This window comes from Notothenia rossii, assembly GCF_949606895.1.
Source record: "Notothenia rossii genome assembly, chromosome: 11".
Classification (NCBI taxonomy): Eukaryota; Metazoa; Chordata; class Actinopteri; order Perciformes; family Nototheniidae; genus Notothenia; species Notothenia rossii.
The window spans coordinates 18,471,829-18,487,500 of record NC_136910.1 but is presented as its reverse complement, the minus strand read 5'-3'; the positions used below and the strand labels follow the sequence as shown (position 1 = coordinate 18,487,500).

Genomic DNA, 15,672 nt, shown 5'->3' with positions numbered 1-15,672 from the left:
TAGGCCAGCATTGACAAACTCATCCTCTTCTCTGAGAGCCAACAGGCCCAAGAGTGGCTTCAGTGTCTGTCTGCTCAGGGAGCCCGGGAGTGTTGGATCCATTAGTGTCGGCTCTATCTGATTTACAGGTCGTCCTCTCTCATCTGATAATGGCTCAGGCTCCTTGAATATTTAAAGAATGGTTGTCAGATACCTGCCAAACAAGTCTAACGAGATTGATGGGAAGTACCATGCCATCAGCGAGACAGATGATTGGCCGGGACTGCACCGCGGGCGGCACTTCTCACAAATGGGATTTATTTATTTATTATTGGCCGTTAAAAATGTTTTTTGGTGCATTGTGTTGTGTTGGCTAACAGGATGTAGATGTGAATGACAACTGCCGTGAGAAAGGCAGTATCACAGTACATTTTGTTGCAATCATCAAAGTTTCACTTCCCTTTTGTCAACTGGAAAAGGTTGCCAGTATTTTTATGAAGTGAGGATTCACCAAGCTTTCTTTCACAGAATAAAACCTACATTTTGAGTCATGTCAATAAACTCCATATTTACTTTTAGAATTGGTTGTTTTATTTAGTTTTCTTTATTATCCCAGCATTTTGGATACCAGTTGCATTACTTATTTAGAAACTCTCGTAATTTCTACCCTGAAGGCTAATCCTAGTTTTAAACCAGGCTCCTTATGTTATGTTATAGTTTAATTGCTTATTTTTACAGCCTAAGATGTTCATTTATTATATCCACTTCAGTTTGGCTCTTAGTTTTACTGTATATTAACACAATCCTGGCATTAAAGAACACTCAATGTGCTCTTAATATAAAAATAAACCTCATATTTCAATGGTCTTGGTAGCATCATGGGATCATCAATTTAAATCGGTAAATTTCCGGACATCTCACGTTTTCCCTATTGTCCACTTCACTTTCAATTGTGCTGCGTTGGCATTTTATAAATGGCCATTGAGCAGTAATAAATCTTGCTTCTCTATTGCTGTTTAGTGGACCGATACAATACATCCCTGTCTCGGTACATGTGCAGAGAGGGACATCCCGTCAGAGGCGAAGGGTGGATGTAATTAATCTGGCACAATATTGACTCCTCACTCTCAATCCCTCAGCCCCCAATATAGCTGTCCCCTCTTAATGTTTAATGTAGCGATCGATCGACCCCCACACTGTTACTGAAATGATATAATGAGCTCCCACTGCCCACTAGGGTATCATGGATGTGAGGGGATGGCAGAGTGTGTGCTTAATTGGTCTGTTCGCCTTTGTGGCAATTCATTCTTAACTGTGTGTTTCGAGCAGGCGTTTTAAGGCGAAATGTCCCTTATCATGAGGAGATAACACACACACAGAAAGGCCTGGACACCTTGTTTGGAATTATCAGCACACATGCCACATCCACAGTTCTTCCTCCGCTTCTCGTAACCCCCTCCTCACCTTCTCTTTCTTGATCAGGATCTCGACCGTAATTCTTGAGGGCACGTTTGACCCGCGCTTACCCCTCTCCTTCCCCTATCTGCCTTCATCCGGATTTATCTGTGCTTTATCTTCATCAAGACATCTATCAACCCCCTCCATCTCCTCTTACTCCTCTCCTAGATCAGCGAGAATCGATACGGCCGCACGCTGGCTCTCAGCTCGCTCCACACACCTACTGGTCTGTGTCAGCAGGTTACTACGAGTCCAGCCTCCTCCTCCACTAACAAGCAGGGTTTGTTTAATGTGTGTGTGTGTGTGTGTGTGTGTGTGTGTGTGTGTGTGTGTGTGTGTGTGTGTGTGTGTGTGTGTGTGTGTGTGTGTGTGTGTGTGTGTGTGTGTGTGTGTGTGTGTGTGTGTGTGTGTGTGTGTGTGTGTGTGTGTGTGTGTGTGTGTGTGTGTGTGTGTGTGTGTGTGTGTGTGTGTGTGCGTGTGTGCGGGTGTGTGGGACTGTCAGGAACTAGAGTGAGATCTAAGTAGGGATGCTGGACGACAAAGGAGAGCGAAAACAGCTTTAAAATATATATTTGAAGGGCTATGACAACATTACACTCGCTTAAGTAATTGCTTGAATATGGGAACATGGTAGCATTGCTAAAACAAATTCAGATGAGGAAACAATGGGATTTCGGTTAAAGGCCATGGTTGAAACGTTAAACTGTATTTAGAATTTTGAATGTGGCCATCTTGGTTTTTCTCTTACCAAAGATGGAAACATGGGAGACATCCCAACAGGACAATGCTGTGGCAGTGAACTGTCAATCACAAGGTAGCACCGCCAAAATGCATAGGCCTTCATCACTTTATTGACTATTTTACTCTATAGGGCCAATCATTTGCTATATTCTGTATTTCTTGCTTCATCATCTCTTCTTGTTAAAAAACTGCTGCATTTCCAGACCTAACCAACAACCAATAGAAAGAATGGTGCAATCTACAAAGCCTTTAAACAGGCATGGATGTTTTTGACGTTTGATTTAATACATTAAAACATTTACACACAGAATGTGAATATTATGAGGCGAAAGAACGTAGCACTTTCTTAAATAAAAAGGTTGTTTTTTCTTAGTGTACTCTGTGTGGAGATTGATTTATTCAAATAACACGGACACCCGTTCATAGTCTAAACCAAGAGAACAACCTCCATTACACTTTCAAAAAGACAGAGCACACCAGATCCTCTCCTGCCTAAAGGCCTGACTTGTATTAGATTATCCTTCCATAGGCAACATGTATAAACTGGAATTTACCACTGCCATGGTTTACACACTCGTATGTTTTTTCTTAATGAAAGCTTCAAGTTCAACTACTGTTATTTTTATGGCCTCGCCCCTTCTCTTTTACAGCGTCTGTTCCCCTCTTTGGTCTGTGCTCACTTCAGACGGAGAAAACATTCCAGCTGCAGAAAGCAGAGCCGTGCCGGAGTAAACACAGCAACACAGACAGAGAAATGCTAAGGCACGCATATGAGCATCACAGGGATGTACCAACACACACATACACTGACAGAGTCCATTTTTTCTGCACACACACCTCCCCTCTCTCTCCTGTAATAAAACACACACTGCCGTCCATTCACAAAGCTCTGCTGCTGACACTCGGGCTGCGCTGCCTGGCTCAAATCCCCGCGGCCCCCTGGCTTTGACAGGGCTGTTCTGAATCAACACGCAGGAGTACAGCTTTTACTTCCCCACTGGAAGCTGTTAAACGCCTATTACTCCACATGCCTGACCTTTACAATCCTATTTCCATTGGATTTGATTGACTAAAGATGACTAAATAATGCTGTAAACTAGCAGTAAACTTTAGTTGTTGTAGTGTCTTTTTTTTTAGGTTCCTGATTGGAAAACAAATTCAAGAGAAACATTTGGCCAGTTTGCAACTACACCAACAAAGGGCACAAATATCAAGATTTAACAGGAGTAGCATGATCCCCCAAAACTGAAAAGAGTTGTAGTCAGACTGACAGAAAAGATAGGTCTGCACCTCTCATAGGTGTTGTTGGAATAACGTCCCCCAATGTCGTGAATAAAGGTTCACCCCCCTTAACTCAATGTGCTGCCTCAGCCACTCTTTCACAACCAACCCATTCATAAAACTGCAGAGCTGAAGTGTGTCCGTGTGTGTGTGTTCGCCAGGGCCAAGTGTGTTTATGTGTGCGCAGGAGTAAGTGGATGAGAGGCTGTCAAAAGAAATCATCTGTCCGCGTAAGAGAAATCAACCATTTTACTCGTAAGCAAAGCAAAACTCTGTAACAAACACAGACGTGGAGGAAGACGAGCGGGGGTTTGCATGCATGTCTGGCAGGCACCTGGCTGCTTTTGCGCACTTTGTTGCATAGCAGCTGTATTTTGGAAAGAGAAGAACACAAGGCTGCATGTTTCTCTTTAGGGGAGAGAGGGAGTTGGAAAAGGGGGTGGGGGAGGGGGGCTCCATTCGCCCATCGCCTCATGCTTCGAATAGGGCCTGATTGGGCCGGTTCTGATCCAGAAAAACAACCCAAACAAGACGAAGGCTGTGAATTCATGACAAAGCAGAACACGCAGAGCCAGAGAGACACACTGCGGGGAGGATTTGGTTAGAGCTGGGTTACTGGAACCTTTCCTTTATGTTGTTTCCTTTATTCTGTCCTTGTTTTGTTCCCTCTTTCCTTCTTTTGTTCCCTTCTTCTTTCTTCTTTGTGCACCTTTTCTGAAGGCCAATTAATAATTTAAGTCATTTTTGACACACACATTCTATATTGACGCCCTGTTATGCTTTTGTTTGTTTTTCCCTTACCTGCAGTGTATTATATAGCTTTTAGTGTATGTTAATGGTCTGCAAAGGCTAAAATATCACACTCGCCCCCTGCCCCCCCCCCCCCCCCCCCATTGTTTACATAGGCAACATTGTGACATCACAATGTCAATCTCACACTTCTATTGGCTAGCGCTCTGACACATTACGTGATAGGCCAAGGGGCAGGACATCTCTAAGCAGTTGATCAATCATAACAGAGCCGACCAGCTAACCAATCAGAGCAGACTGGGCTCTGGTTCCAGACAGAGGGTGAAAATAGGTGCTGAAGCGCAGGCATTATGAGAGAAACAAAGAGCTTTTTGAACATTAAAGCATGTTAACAGCAGAAGCACAAAATATGATTATGAAACCGGAACATTAGCACAATAGGTTCCCTTAAAATAACCTGTTCATACCTTGTCAATTGTATATTACTGATGTCTTATTTTATTCAATATAATATTTTAGGATGAATTCATCGACTTTATGGAACATTTTATGATATATTATTGACCAAAGGTTCAGTTAAGGATACAATTGTGCAACCCCATTTCATTTTGTACAATAATCAAAGAAAAGGCGCACAAAGACTTTACTCAATAAGGTGAGATGAGCTTTAGCGGTTGAATATATACATTCTATGGGTGGAATGCGATGTAATGGTGAGATATAATATAAATCAAAAAGAAGAGTCAGACTTTGAAGTCCTTTCTTTTTCTTCTCTAAATCCTCTTTATTCTCTTCCCTCTTTTCTTAGCTTTCTCTCCTTTTGCTAAACTTGCTTTTTGAAAAGTACTGTAAAGGCATTCTATGGCCACAACTTCCTATATAATTACTGCAAGGCACAAAACTAAACAATCGTCCCACACAGCTCCCAAATCGCTAGATTAGTTCACATCTTGGAACACTCAATGTGTGTGTGGAGAGAGACACAGAGAGGTAGAGAGAAAGGGGATGGGGGGGTTTAGTCCAGATTTTTAAATTCTACTTAGTTTGTACAGACACAGGAAGGGAGGGAGGGGTTTGGAGTATCCACTTGGAGAGGAGGGGGTGTCAGAGAAGGGGGATCTGTAGTAATGTAGGGCTTTTTTATGAATGAAGAGTGAAGGAGGGAGCAGCGGAGGACTGAGAGAGAGAAGGAGAGAAGGGGGGAGGGAGAGGCACACTTCCTCTTACGCACGCAGGGAAGAAAATGTATGAATGGGTCACATCTCTCGAGCAGCTCCAAGTGTAAACAACATACTTGGACAAAGAAAGACGACGGCAGGGCCTCGCTAAACGCCCAGGAGCTGGCTTTTAAGTGATTATTCAAACACAAAAACTTAAGTAGTGACATGTTCAAACTATTTTAATTAAGTATCTTCGCCATCAATTTGACTGACACCTCCATGGTGTTTCTTCCCCGCAGGCAGTAAACAGATAAAGGAATCAGCCCGACAGCCTAGCGTCAGGCGAGGATAACCCCCGAGCTGCTGTCAGCGGCCCCAAAATGAAGCATTAATCCTCATCTCCTCACATCAACATCCTTCTTTTTCCATGCAAGGGCCAATCACATTAGTTTGATGGGGAAAATATGGTGCGTTGTTATCACCAATGGCTCAATTACCTTTAAACACACACAGGCAGGTCAGCAAGTACATAAAAGTTGCATGTTGGCATAACCTTCCCTCAATGGCAGCCTGCACACAGAGTGGGCTTGTTAGCGGTGAACCGAGGGAGAATGGACCAGATGAGATAGATTTACCAGATGTGCAGGTATTGCACAATCCCCTCCTTTGCCACCCCCAGCCCCCACGTCCTCTTCCCCAATCTAGCATTCCAACATGTCCTAGTGTTTTTGCCTATCTGCTTTTTTCTTTTTTCTGATTTCATCTCCTTCAACACCACACCCATGCAGGTAACAACCTGACTCAGTAAACAACAATGTTTAATTTTAACAGGGCGCTGTTTTCAATGCAAGCCTCAATTATATTCCGGTCACCTGGGATTAGGGCTTTGCTTTGTGTTTTTTTTTAATGTACTACAGTTTCCAAAAAAGGTGAGTCACCTTGTTTTTAAAAAGAACCCCATGACAATGAGAACGCATTTTAGCGCAGTATGGGAAAGATAAGCCTTTTTATGCTTTTAACACACCAGATTGAAACAAAAAGATGAATATGTTAGTGGTCGCTTGTCAGATTCAATTTCGCCTAAATCAGAGCTGGATAGAGATGCTCAAAGTGAACTCGGAGCTATTGACTGGGACCAGCAGGGACACTGTCTGTCAACGTGGGACTGTCTCTGCTGCGTATAAGTGAGCTGCCCGTCAAACTGAAGCCCTTGTGACCCTACAAATCATACACTGGTCAACCGTTAGCAGAGGCCTGACAGCTGATTGGCTGACAGGTCAGGGGGTTAAGTAGACATGACCCCTGTGTGCCCTGGGGTTCATCTGCACTTCCTGCTTCGCATTGTTGGCCAACAGACAGCGACAACGCTGCACAGAGCATGTGTCACCGAGGGGCTGAGCCGTTGTGACTTGGAGCTGGTTCAATCACATGATGTTTACACACAAAGGACACATTGGTTTCACTGAGAAGAAGTGCCTTTTGACTGGGAACAAACGCTGTCAATTTTAATTTGGGGGATGAGATTATACTTCACGTATTTCAAGTTTTCTCCCTAAGCATTTCAGTGTTATTGCTAAAGATGGGGAAGCCTGCAGTGCGTTGAATGGGACCGAAAAACTGTTTGTACTCCCACCCAGATCCTGAATCGCCATTGTTAGCGCAACAAGAAAGGGAAACTCATTCAAATAGCCGCTCAGTTGTGCAGCCCAGGAATTTGCTTCTCTATTTTACACCTTCCGATTTTTTACTGGTTTCCTGGGCCGTACCCATTCAGCTTTTCAAAGGCATGCAAATGGATGACGGCAGCACATAATGCTGGCATCCAAATTGACTTCATGATGACTGGCTCATTAGGCCTTGTGCAGTTTTGTCTGCCAAAGAGATACTGTAACATCAGCGAGTTACAGTATCCCTACCTAAGCCACTGGCAGATTCACAGTCACAAATCTGACCGCTGGATTCATCCTCACTTTCTCAGGACATGCATACTTTGGCTGAATTCACGAGAAGGCCTACAGTCCAAAATCTGGAAGATGGCTGAGACAGTCCATTCACAGATCAATGCCCCATTGAAAAAGAATAAAAAAACATCTGATCTGTGTACTTTATATTCAGATAATCAAATGTCTTGGCATAGACACACATACGTTCAGAGTACGCATACATTGAAAGTACTCACAGTTCTCAGAATGGAAATCAGGAACAAACTGCTCGTCACTGTCGGGAACTTGAGCTGAAATTAGAAAGAAAAAAGAACAGCCATAAATTTGACATGATTATAATAGTTTTGACAACAAGTGACCTTTCTCTGTCTCTACTTTCCTCCCTTGTTCTGTCTTACTGTTTCTCTTCTGGAAATCTGAGTCAGGCCCAGTCTGTGTTTCTCTTCGTGAGTTTTCGCAGCAGGTCAGCACTTTGCTCATCTCATAGATCAATATGCAAGAACACGGAGATCCTGAATAGCATGATGATAACCTGCCGTCCTTGTTTCCTTTGACTTAAACCGAGACATTTCTGCCAATTAAAACCATGAAACTAGACTCTGCATGTTGTGTTGGACAGTCCCTACTTATAGGAACCTAATGAGCTCAAGATCTGATAAATAATCAAAAATCTAAACTTAGAATTGTAAAAATATTTACTACTTTTCAAAATAAAATTGTTTACTACAGGTTATTTGTTTGCCGTTATTATTGCGAAATGCCTATTCCAAAGTATGTTCACATTTCACAATCTCATTTCCCCCAACCACAATTTTCTTTGACACTTTATCACAAACTCTTTGTCTGTAAATCCTAACAGAGAGGGGAAAACAACGTTTGTCAAGTCCAAGTTATGTAACGTCTTTTCTCCCAACCTCTTTTAAGACATCCTATTCGAGACATGTAATGACTACTCAACTAGCCAGACATCTGTACACCAGCGGTCGAGTTATACAACCAGCTGTTAACCTGTTTCTTTCTATCTCCTTTGTAGATACCCAGACTGACTAACAGGCTGTTCTGGCTATATACGAGTTAAGAAATCTGTCAAGCAGTACAAACCAGTTATTCAGATTCAGCTTGTCCCAACGTGGTGGGGACTCTGTTTAACAATCTTAAGGTAGTCCGGATTTAATCTGCTGCGTAGATGAGGATTCGCTGTAATTTAGCTGATACAGAACAAGTAAACTAGACTAAAATCAAGAGGCGAACTGGAAGAGTGAAAAAGGAGCAAATTAAAGTCACATATTCTTGGATCCGCAGTGACTTTACTAAGAATTGATCACACTACAGTTCATATCGGTTGCTATGAAGCATTAATGTAAGAGTCACACAGACAATACACAGCCAAAGATTTGTAAAAAATAGACGAGTCACTACAGTGCTACTGTTTGTGTGATATCTTGATCTGATCTATAATTACTTGCAGTGGTGTTCGATTTCAGAAGCCCCATCGGCCATAATGAAACTCATGAAGCTGATGCTAAACCCAGGTGCAGCCGGTAATTAAGTCACACAAACTGGTTAGAAAAGCCAAAATTCATCTGACTCCAAAACAACCTATTGGGGGGTGAGGAGGTCAAATTCACCCACTTAACCATGAGCGTGATGGCATTTTGGTTAACTACCCCTGAATTAATGATCTAACCCTACATTTAGAGCAGAAGCAGGGCTTGCAACCTTTTAATCTGGCACGACTCGAGCTCCACAAGTTTCTGGGGTTTTAAAAAGTGTTTCCATTGCTTGGGCCTCACACTTACGTCATGGTACAAGCAAACTGGCAGGGAAAAGTTGATGGCTATCATTAAATATCACAAACTCAATCAGGGGTGTAATGGGCTACAAAACAAAGTGGTACCATGTTGTGGGTACTTTAGCACTATTCACTCGGTGGAAATGGACAAAAGAGTCATAAATAGCAGATTTAACAAATCTTTGACTCTGTAGCAAAGGATGTGATTGCAACCTCAAACAACAACTGAAATCTGACACAACAGCCTATTCTCTCACTTCATCCGACATTATGCTTTCCAGATACACACTACCAAAACTCAAGAGAGCAGCAGACACAAAAAGAGGAAATAAGAAATCCAAATCCACTTTCGTGTTGTCACACTCCTCCTTCCTGTGCAAAGGAAACCGGATGATGGCGTTTCGGAGCATGTTCAGATAAATGACATCGATTTCTTATACAACGCCACATCCTGTGTCTTACTATCCTATAATAATATTACCCCCTTTTAACTTTTCGGTCTATCGCCCTCGGGGGGGGGGGGGGGGGGGGGGGGGGGGAAATAAAGCTGCTGCATGAGACAGAGCAGGGGCCAATATTTAGTTCTGCACATCTAACAATCAATCATATCCGCTAGTTTCAACATGTCCAAAACGGAACACGCTGGACCTCATAAAGACAGAAGACATGCAGATGAAGAGCATCAGACAGTATCTGCTGTGTGTATTTGTGTCTGTGCCCTTTCCTCTCTGTGTGTGTGTGTGTGTGTGTGTGTGTGTGTGTGTGTGTGTGTGTGTGTGTGTGTGTGTGTGTGTGTGTGTGTGTGTGTGTGTGTGTGTGTGTGTGTGTGTGTGTGTGTGTGCATGCGTGCATGAGCGCTTGCATGTGTATTTGATTTGTTTCCAGGAACACCTCGTCAGGGGCTTTGGGATGCAAGTCAGCACAAGAAGGAAAGTGTGTTTATACGAGCACAGACGCATGTTCTCCCCGATGCTTCCAGGCACCTTGAATGACTTTTTTTTTTCTCTCAGTGGGAGATCCTGGGAGGAGCTAAGCAGCCTCAGTCATATAAACCTAAAGGCCAAAATGAGACAAGATGTGACAAGCTCCTGAACTCTTGCCATTCAGTACTTCACCCTCTCTGAGTTCCCTTGCTTCCGCTCTCCTTTGGCAAAAAAAAAAAAAGGAGAAGAAAAAAAACTCCCTCAAGCTACCCAGCTTTTACAATCTGGGTGAATCCCTCACAACTGCAATCAGTCATGATAAGGTCTTTAATTAATGCCACAGGAAAGGAGAGGTCTTAGCCGGGGAAGCTGAAAACAAGCCAGTACTTAGGGTTAAATAACACTTTGATAAAGTTACACTTCCATATTTCTGCTTTTCCTCTGTGACTCAACAATAAGCAACCACCCAATATGTACATCAAAATGATGTCTCCTTTCACATCTTCCAAGATTACAGAAATATACTTTCTAATTGATCTCATAGTGCTTTTATCTAGTCATGTGGATATTTTTGCTCAGATTTTAAAATATCCAACTGTGTTTGATGCAACCGCCTCACTACAATGTTGGTGAATTTAATGTGGTGCTCATACCTATGAAAATGACCAAATCAGATTAGAAATGCAACAGGAAGCACTGTTTTGTGCCATTTCAAATCATTCACATGGCTTGCTTTCATGAGTTTTTATAGGGACTTTTTATTTGGTAAAAAGTAGTCAAGAGTGAAACAGATCACAGTGTGCTCTGTGATTTAGAGTCACAGGGTAATTGTTTCCTTGGAAAGCATGTTTCTGATCTATTATTTTAACTTTTCAGCAGCACCAACTAAATACTAAGTCCATTCTAGTAATGTGGTGGCATAATCTCATGTTTAAGCCCAGGCAATTAAACCAAAATGATCCCAAAGACCAAACCACAGTAAGGTAAGTGAGAAAAACGGAGCCTTTAAGGGTGGCTTTTACTGTAAAATCTGTGAATACAAATGGGCTCCAACTTTGATGCGACACCCATTGTTGCAGTTTTATGGGCTCTGGCTCTTGTCTCTGTCTACGTGAGACACTGGTGTGAAGTGAACTTGCTGGTTTTGGCGCTGCATGAGAAAAGGTGAGAAAGCTACGTGGATACCACATTGTTTCCCATAAACAGTAGCTTGCTGGGGAGCATGCTGTATTTAAATGTCTGGCCTACAGGTCAGACACAACCGCTTCCACATAGTGTCCTACTCTCCTATAGTGTGCCGATCTGCTGTATACTGTGACTCAAAGTCAATACTGGCTCTTTGTACTGTTTTAAAGTGACGTAATCGCTATTGAAATTCTTCTTTACACATAACAACAGAGCACCACCCATTCTCTTTATACTTGATTTAAGAAAATAGCATTTATGTAGGATAAACAATCTGCATAACCTGTGTTATAGGCACATCTTGTGTCAAAATAACATTCTGAATGACCTATTGTGGCTCTGCAGAGATGTTCTGGCCCACAAACTGATTCTACAGTTTTATGAAAATAACGTTGTTTGTACAGATCATCACAAGAAATCCCATCCAGATCGTGAAAAATGATCATGCCTTCTAATATTTTTAATTATATCGCAACGATACAGCAAAATCAGCCAGATATTTGCAATTAGAGATTTTAACCCAACATTTTACCAGTGTAAGTAGCATATCAAACCATAGTTTCCAAAAGAGTTGTGATGTCACAGAATCGCCCGTACATGCACAATTTATACTCAGGTAAGAACAAAGACAATTTCCCCCTTCAACAAATAAAAGTTGTAATACTGGTGTAATACTCTGAAATCAAAGCTAAATGTAAAAACAGAGCAAAAGTTCTCTTTAACTTCCACATCAAAGCACTTCAAAGCAACAGACACAACTGAAATTCACACCTCTTGGGTGCACTTCTCATTTTAACTCGCGTCTTTAAGCACCTTTCAGACCAACACTGCCCTGCCACTGTTGTCCACTAAAACTGGGCATAATGACTCACGGCCTGTGTTGTTTTCTCTCTCTTGACATGCAGTATAATTATTCCATTTGGGCTTACATCATCATTGCACTTATTAAGTCTATTGGCTGACAATTGCCTGTTGCTGGGCCCTATTTCATCGCTATGTGCCTTTGAGTGACACAAGCCAAATAGCCTATTTGTTTGCATTGGCTGCTGGCTGGCACGCATACTACATGCCAACATGGCCAAAATAGGACATGCTCGAAGCTAATAGTGTCCCGTCTGTGTTCTTTCTGGACCCCTTTTTTTTCTTTTTTGGTGTTTTACGGTTTATGAGCATGTGGGCTGCATCAGGCAGTTTGGGACAGTAGCTCAAATAAGTGGATTAATAAGAGTTTGGTCTGAAAGAAGAGCTGGAAGCAATGAGTGTCCTTCGTAGTCACAGGATTTCTAATAAATTTTTTAAATATTTGTGTAATTTAAAGTCTGTGTTAACCAACATTTCAAGCTTATCAAACCCCATGACTGTCATTAACAGGGAAACTTTCACAGCAAAGTAGAAATTAAGAATAAAAAGCTGGCAGATCTCACCTTCTGTGAGCCATGTCTCTTGGAGTTGGCTTAAATCCTGGAAGAGGTCTGAAAAGAAAGATACACATATGAATATTCAGAATGAATGACAAGTTAGATTCACTAATATTTTTCTTATCCTCATAATATGCATATCAAGTAACTATTGGCCTCATACTGACATTGCCTGGGCTTGATAGATGTCAACATGCGTATTCAATTACTTTACCTTCGGATTCCTGAGGGGGTAATTCTGTGTCCATGTATTTCCTTTTCGCTGCCATCAACAGTCTATTTAGGGGCCCATTTCCATGCGACTTCTGAAAACCCATACATGTTAACAGAGAAGTGAGAAACAGATTCCAACAGAGCACATCAGTGTCAAAATCTTTAATGTGGCATGTAAAAACCACTTGGACATATTTGACCAAACCAGACACAATTATATTAACAATAATTTGTAATGAGTTATAAATAAGAGGCATGCTATATGTGAACATGAAACTACTCAGAAAACAACACATTTCTCTATGGTGGAGGAAATCTGTGAAAAACAAACGCGCAGTTTGCGCCTGGAGAAAGTGGCCATTTGGCACACATTGACACGTTCTCCAAGCAAAGTCACGATTAGAAGAAAGCCACAGACAAACATGACTATGTGCAATACTTATGCTTTAGTTTGTAAAGATTTATGTTAGTTTAAAGCGGGGTTAGAAGTAATTTTATATCCCGCGCACACAGCTGCTTCAGCCAAAACTCGTGCAGCAGACGGAGAGATAAAGCCCGGTAGCAGTTATTACCAAAGCAAAACATATGAAAGTAACAGAAAGATTTCATCCATACGTACATTTGCTAAAGTGTAAGGCACTTGCTGGTCCAAATATCCATCCATCTTATAATCCATCCGTTACCCGTTTGTGGTCATTTAGGCAGAGTGGATCCACGCAGGCTGCAGGGAGAGGAGGGAGCGCTGCTTGTGAATGGAGCAGCGTGGAGGCTGCATGCATAATGAGCTCCATTCACAAAAAATGCCGAAAGGAAGTGATGGCGAGTGATTACCCAGCGGGCTGCTGCCCTCTTTACAAATCTCTTATTTGTGTGTATGACAGGCAGACAGCTCGTCACATACCTATAAGTTAAGGTAACGTTCATTTTACACCTCAAGCAGCTCTTTCTTCACGTTTTTAGCAGGACATTTCAGTTTTTGTTTTTGTTTGTGTTGTAGGCTACCTAGTGGCGTGGTTGATAAAAAACATGTCGGACGGGTCGTAAAAGCGTGTTTGAATTATGAGTGTTATTTAGTACTGTTTCTCGGGCTTTTTGCCACGTCTGCCCACATTGCCAGGCTCTACTTTCTTTGGGAACCAGTCCAGCGCTGTTGTAGCTGTGACGGGAAACAGATGTAGCGAGTTTTAGTGGAGTCACAGCCGCAAAGCTTAACTATATATTTCGACGGAAACAACTTAACATTGGCAGGAAGAGTTAGTTTGAACACGTTTTTGTTTAAGTGAGGGGACTTTTGAGCCAGCTGTGTTGACAATTCTGCTACGGACATGATTTGGGGAGACTTGCCTTTTGTTGCTCGAGCCAGACGAGGCTCGTGATTGGAGCATTTCCTCTTTCAAGGGCTCAAATTTCTTGCCTTTGTCCGCTTGAATACACTGACTTATGAATGAAGTCTCGGTTCCCCGTGTGAGCCAATCAGAAGCGTGGTAGTCGGGTTCCTAGCAACCGTAGGCGGAGCTTGTGCCACAGCAGCCAATCATCTCCCTGTATACTCCGGGCTTTTATACTGGATTTTCCAGTTGTTTTTCATTCACAAAAAAGAGAGAGGGAAAGTTAGAAAAAAAACTTCCATTCATAAAAACCTGCCCTGGCACGAATGTTCTGACATGTTTTTCTTTTCTACCCAGACAAACTCAAAGAACCTGACTTTGTTTACTTCATTTTATGTCTCAACCCTCTACTTATTAAGGCCAGACAGGAAGAAGTGGCCCTACCTCTGCAGGAGCCCTGTACCTTAACATGAGCATTAAATAATATGCATTCTTGTGGTTTTAAGTTTATACCACAAGAAAGCCACATCATTTAAAGCTCTCTTCAGGAAGCTGTGTACACAGGATGGTGAAATGCTTGCTGCTTATTGAAACTAAAGTGCTAAACTAAAGCCACAAAGACTGTTTTTTAAGGAGGAGTTGGCAGTCAGAAGCCAGGAAACAAAGGTTCTGATGGGATTTGAGATTTAGTTTCAGTGGTGAATATGAATCATGGACGTACACAACACAAAGTTTAAGAGCATTTCTATTCCTCCTCTCTCCCCCTGTTGATATCAATCTCCATTACAGGTGATACTGCACATGTTATTCCCTGCTTAATGATAGTTAGATGTGCATTTAGATGTACACAACAGGCCATAAATGTTACATCAGCCCTGCTCTGTACAGCCATCACTGAGCAGGAAAGGCTGAGGGATATTCAAGTAAGTAAACATTGTGGTTGTTTAGCAGTTGTTTTATTACATTTAAGCCACTATAAACTCTCTTGAAACCATATATGCTAAAATAGTCGTTCCCAAACCACAGTGTCACAGTGGATATAAAGGAATAAAGAAGAAAGGAAAGGGGGGTGGGGATATGTTTTTTCTTTGGTTAAATACTGTTTAGTTTAACCTCTTTTAAATGGATTTGTGCCAATGGTGTTAGACTGTTTTTCATCACCATAACTTCCTTTTTATCCCGGACGTCAAAGCACAACTAAACATTATTTGTTTTTGCCCATGAGTCATGACAACCCACATGTGACTTCAAAGCACGTGAACTTTGGACTCAAAATTTCCCCTTTTTAATGTGAAGATAATGTTGTAGCCACACTTGTGGGATGGCGATGTTGGACTGTTGGTTGGTCGGTCAACCCCTTTGGTCAAGACTTAAATATTACAACAATTTTTTAAAGTAATGCTATTAGATTTTCTACAGAGGTTTAATGTACACATGTGGATAAATCCTATTGAATTTTCTTTTAGCGCCAACACAAGGCTGATATTTGTAGTTTTGAGTG

At 41.9% G+C, this 15,672-nt stretch overlaps 1 protein-coding gene across 3 annotated transcripts in view; it reads right to left on the bottom strand.

Moving 5' to 3' along the window:
* etv4 (ETS variant transcription factor 4) overlaps positions 1–14,387 on the bottom strand; it is a 33,691-nt gene extending 19,304 nt beyond the window's left edge. Inside the window, exons 1-5 of one of the 3 annotated variants that reach the window (XM_079657917.1) lie at positions 14,188–14,387; positions 13,463–13,564; positions 12,845–12,935; positions 12,637–12,684; positions 7,549–7,602 (exon numbers count right to left, since the gene is read on the bottom strand). In XM_079657917.1, the coding sequence (XP_079514043.1) occupies positions 7,549–7,602; positions 12,637–12,684; positions 12,845–12,935; positions 13,463–13,519 (250 nt within the window). In that variant the 5' untranslated portion in view covers positions 13,520–13,564; positions 14,188–14,387. Of the gene's footprint in view, positions 1–7,548; positions 7,603–12,636; positions 12,685–12,844; positions 12,936–13,462; positions 14,113–14,187 lie in introns of those variants that run through there. The other 2 variants (XM_079657918.1, XM_079657916.1) reach the window with 2 other exon arrangements.
* Positions 14,388–15,672: the final 1,285 nt, after the last annotated feature.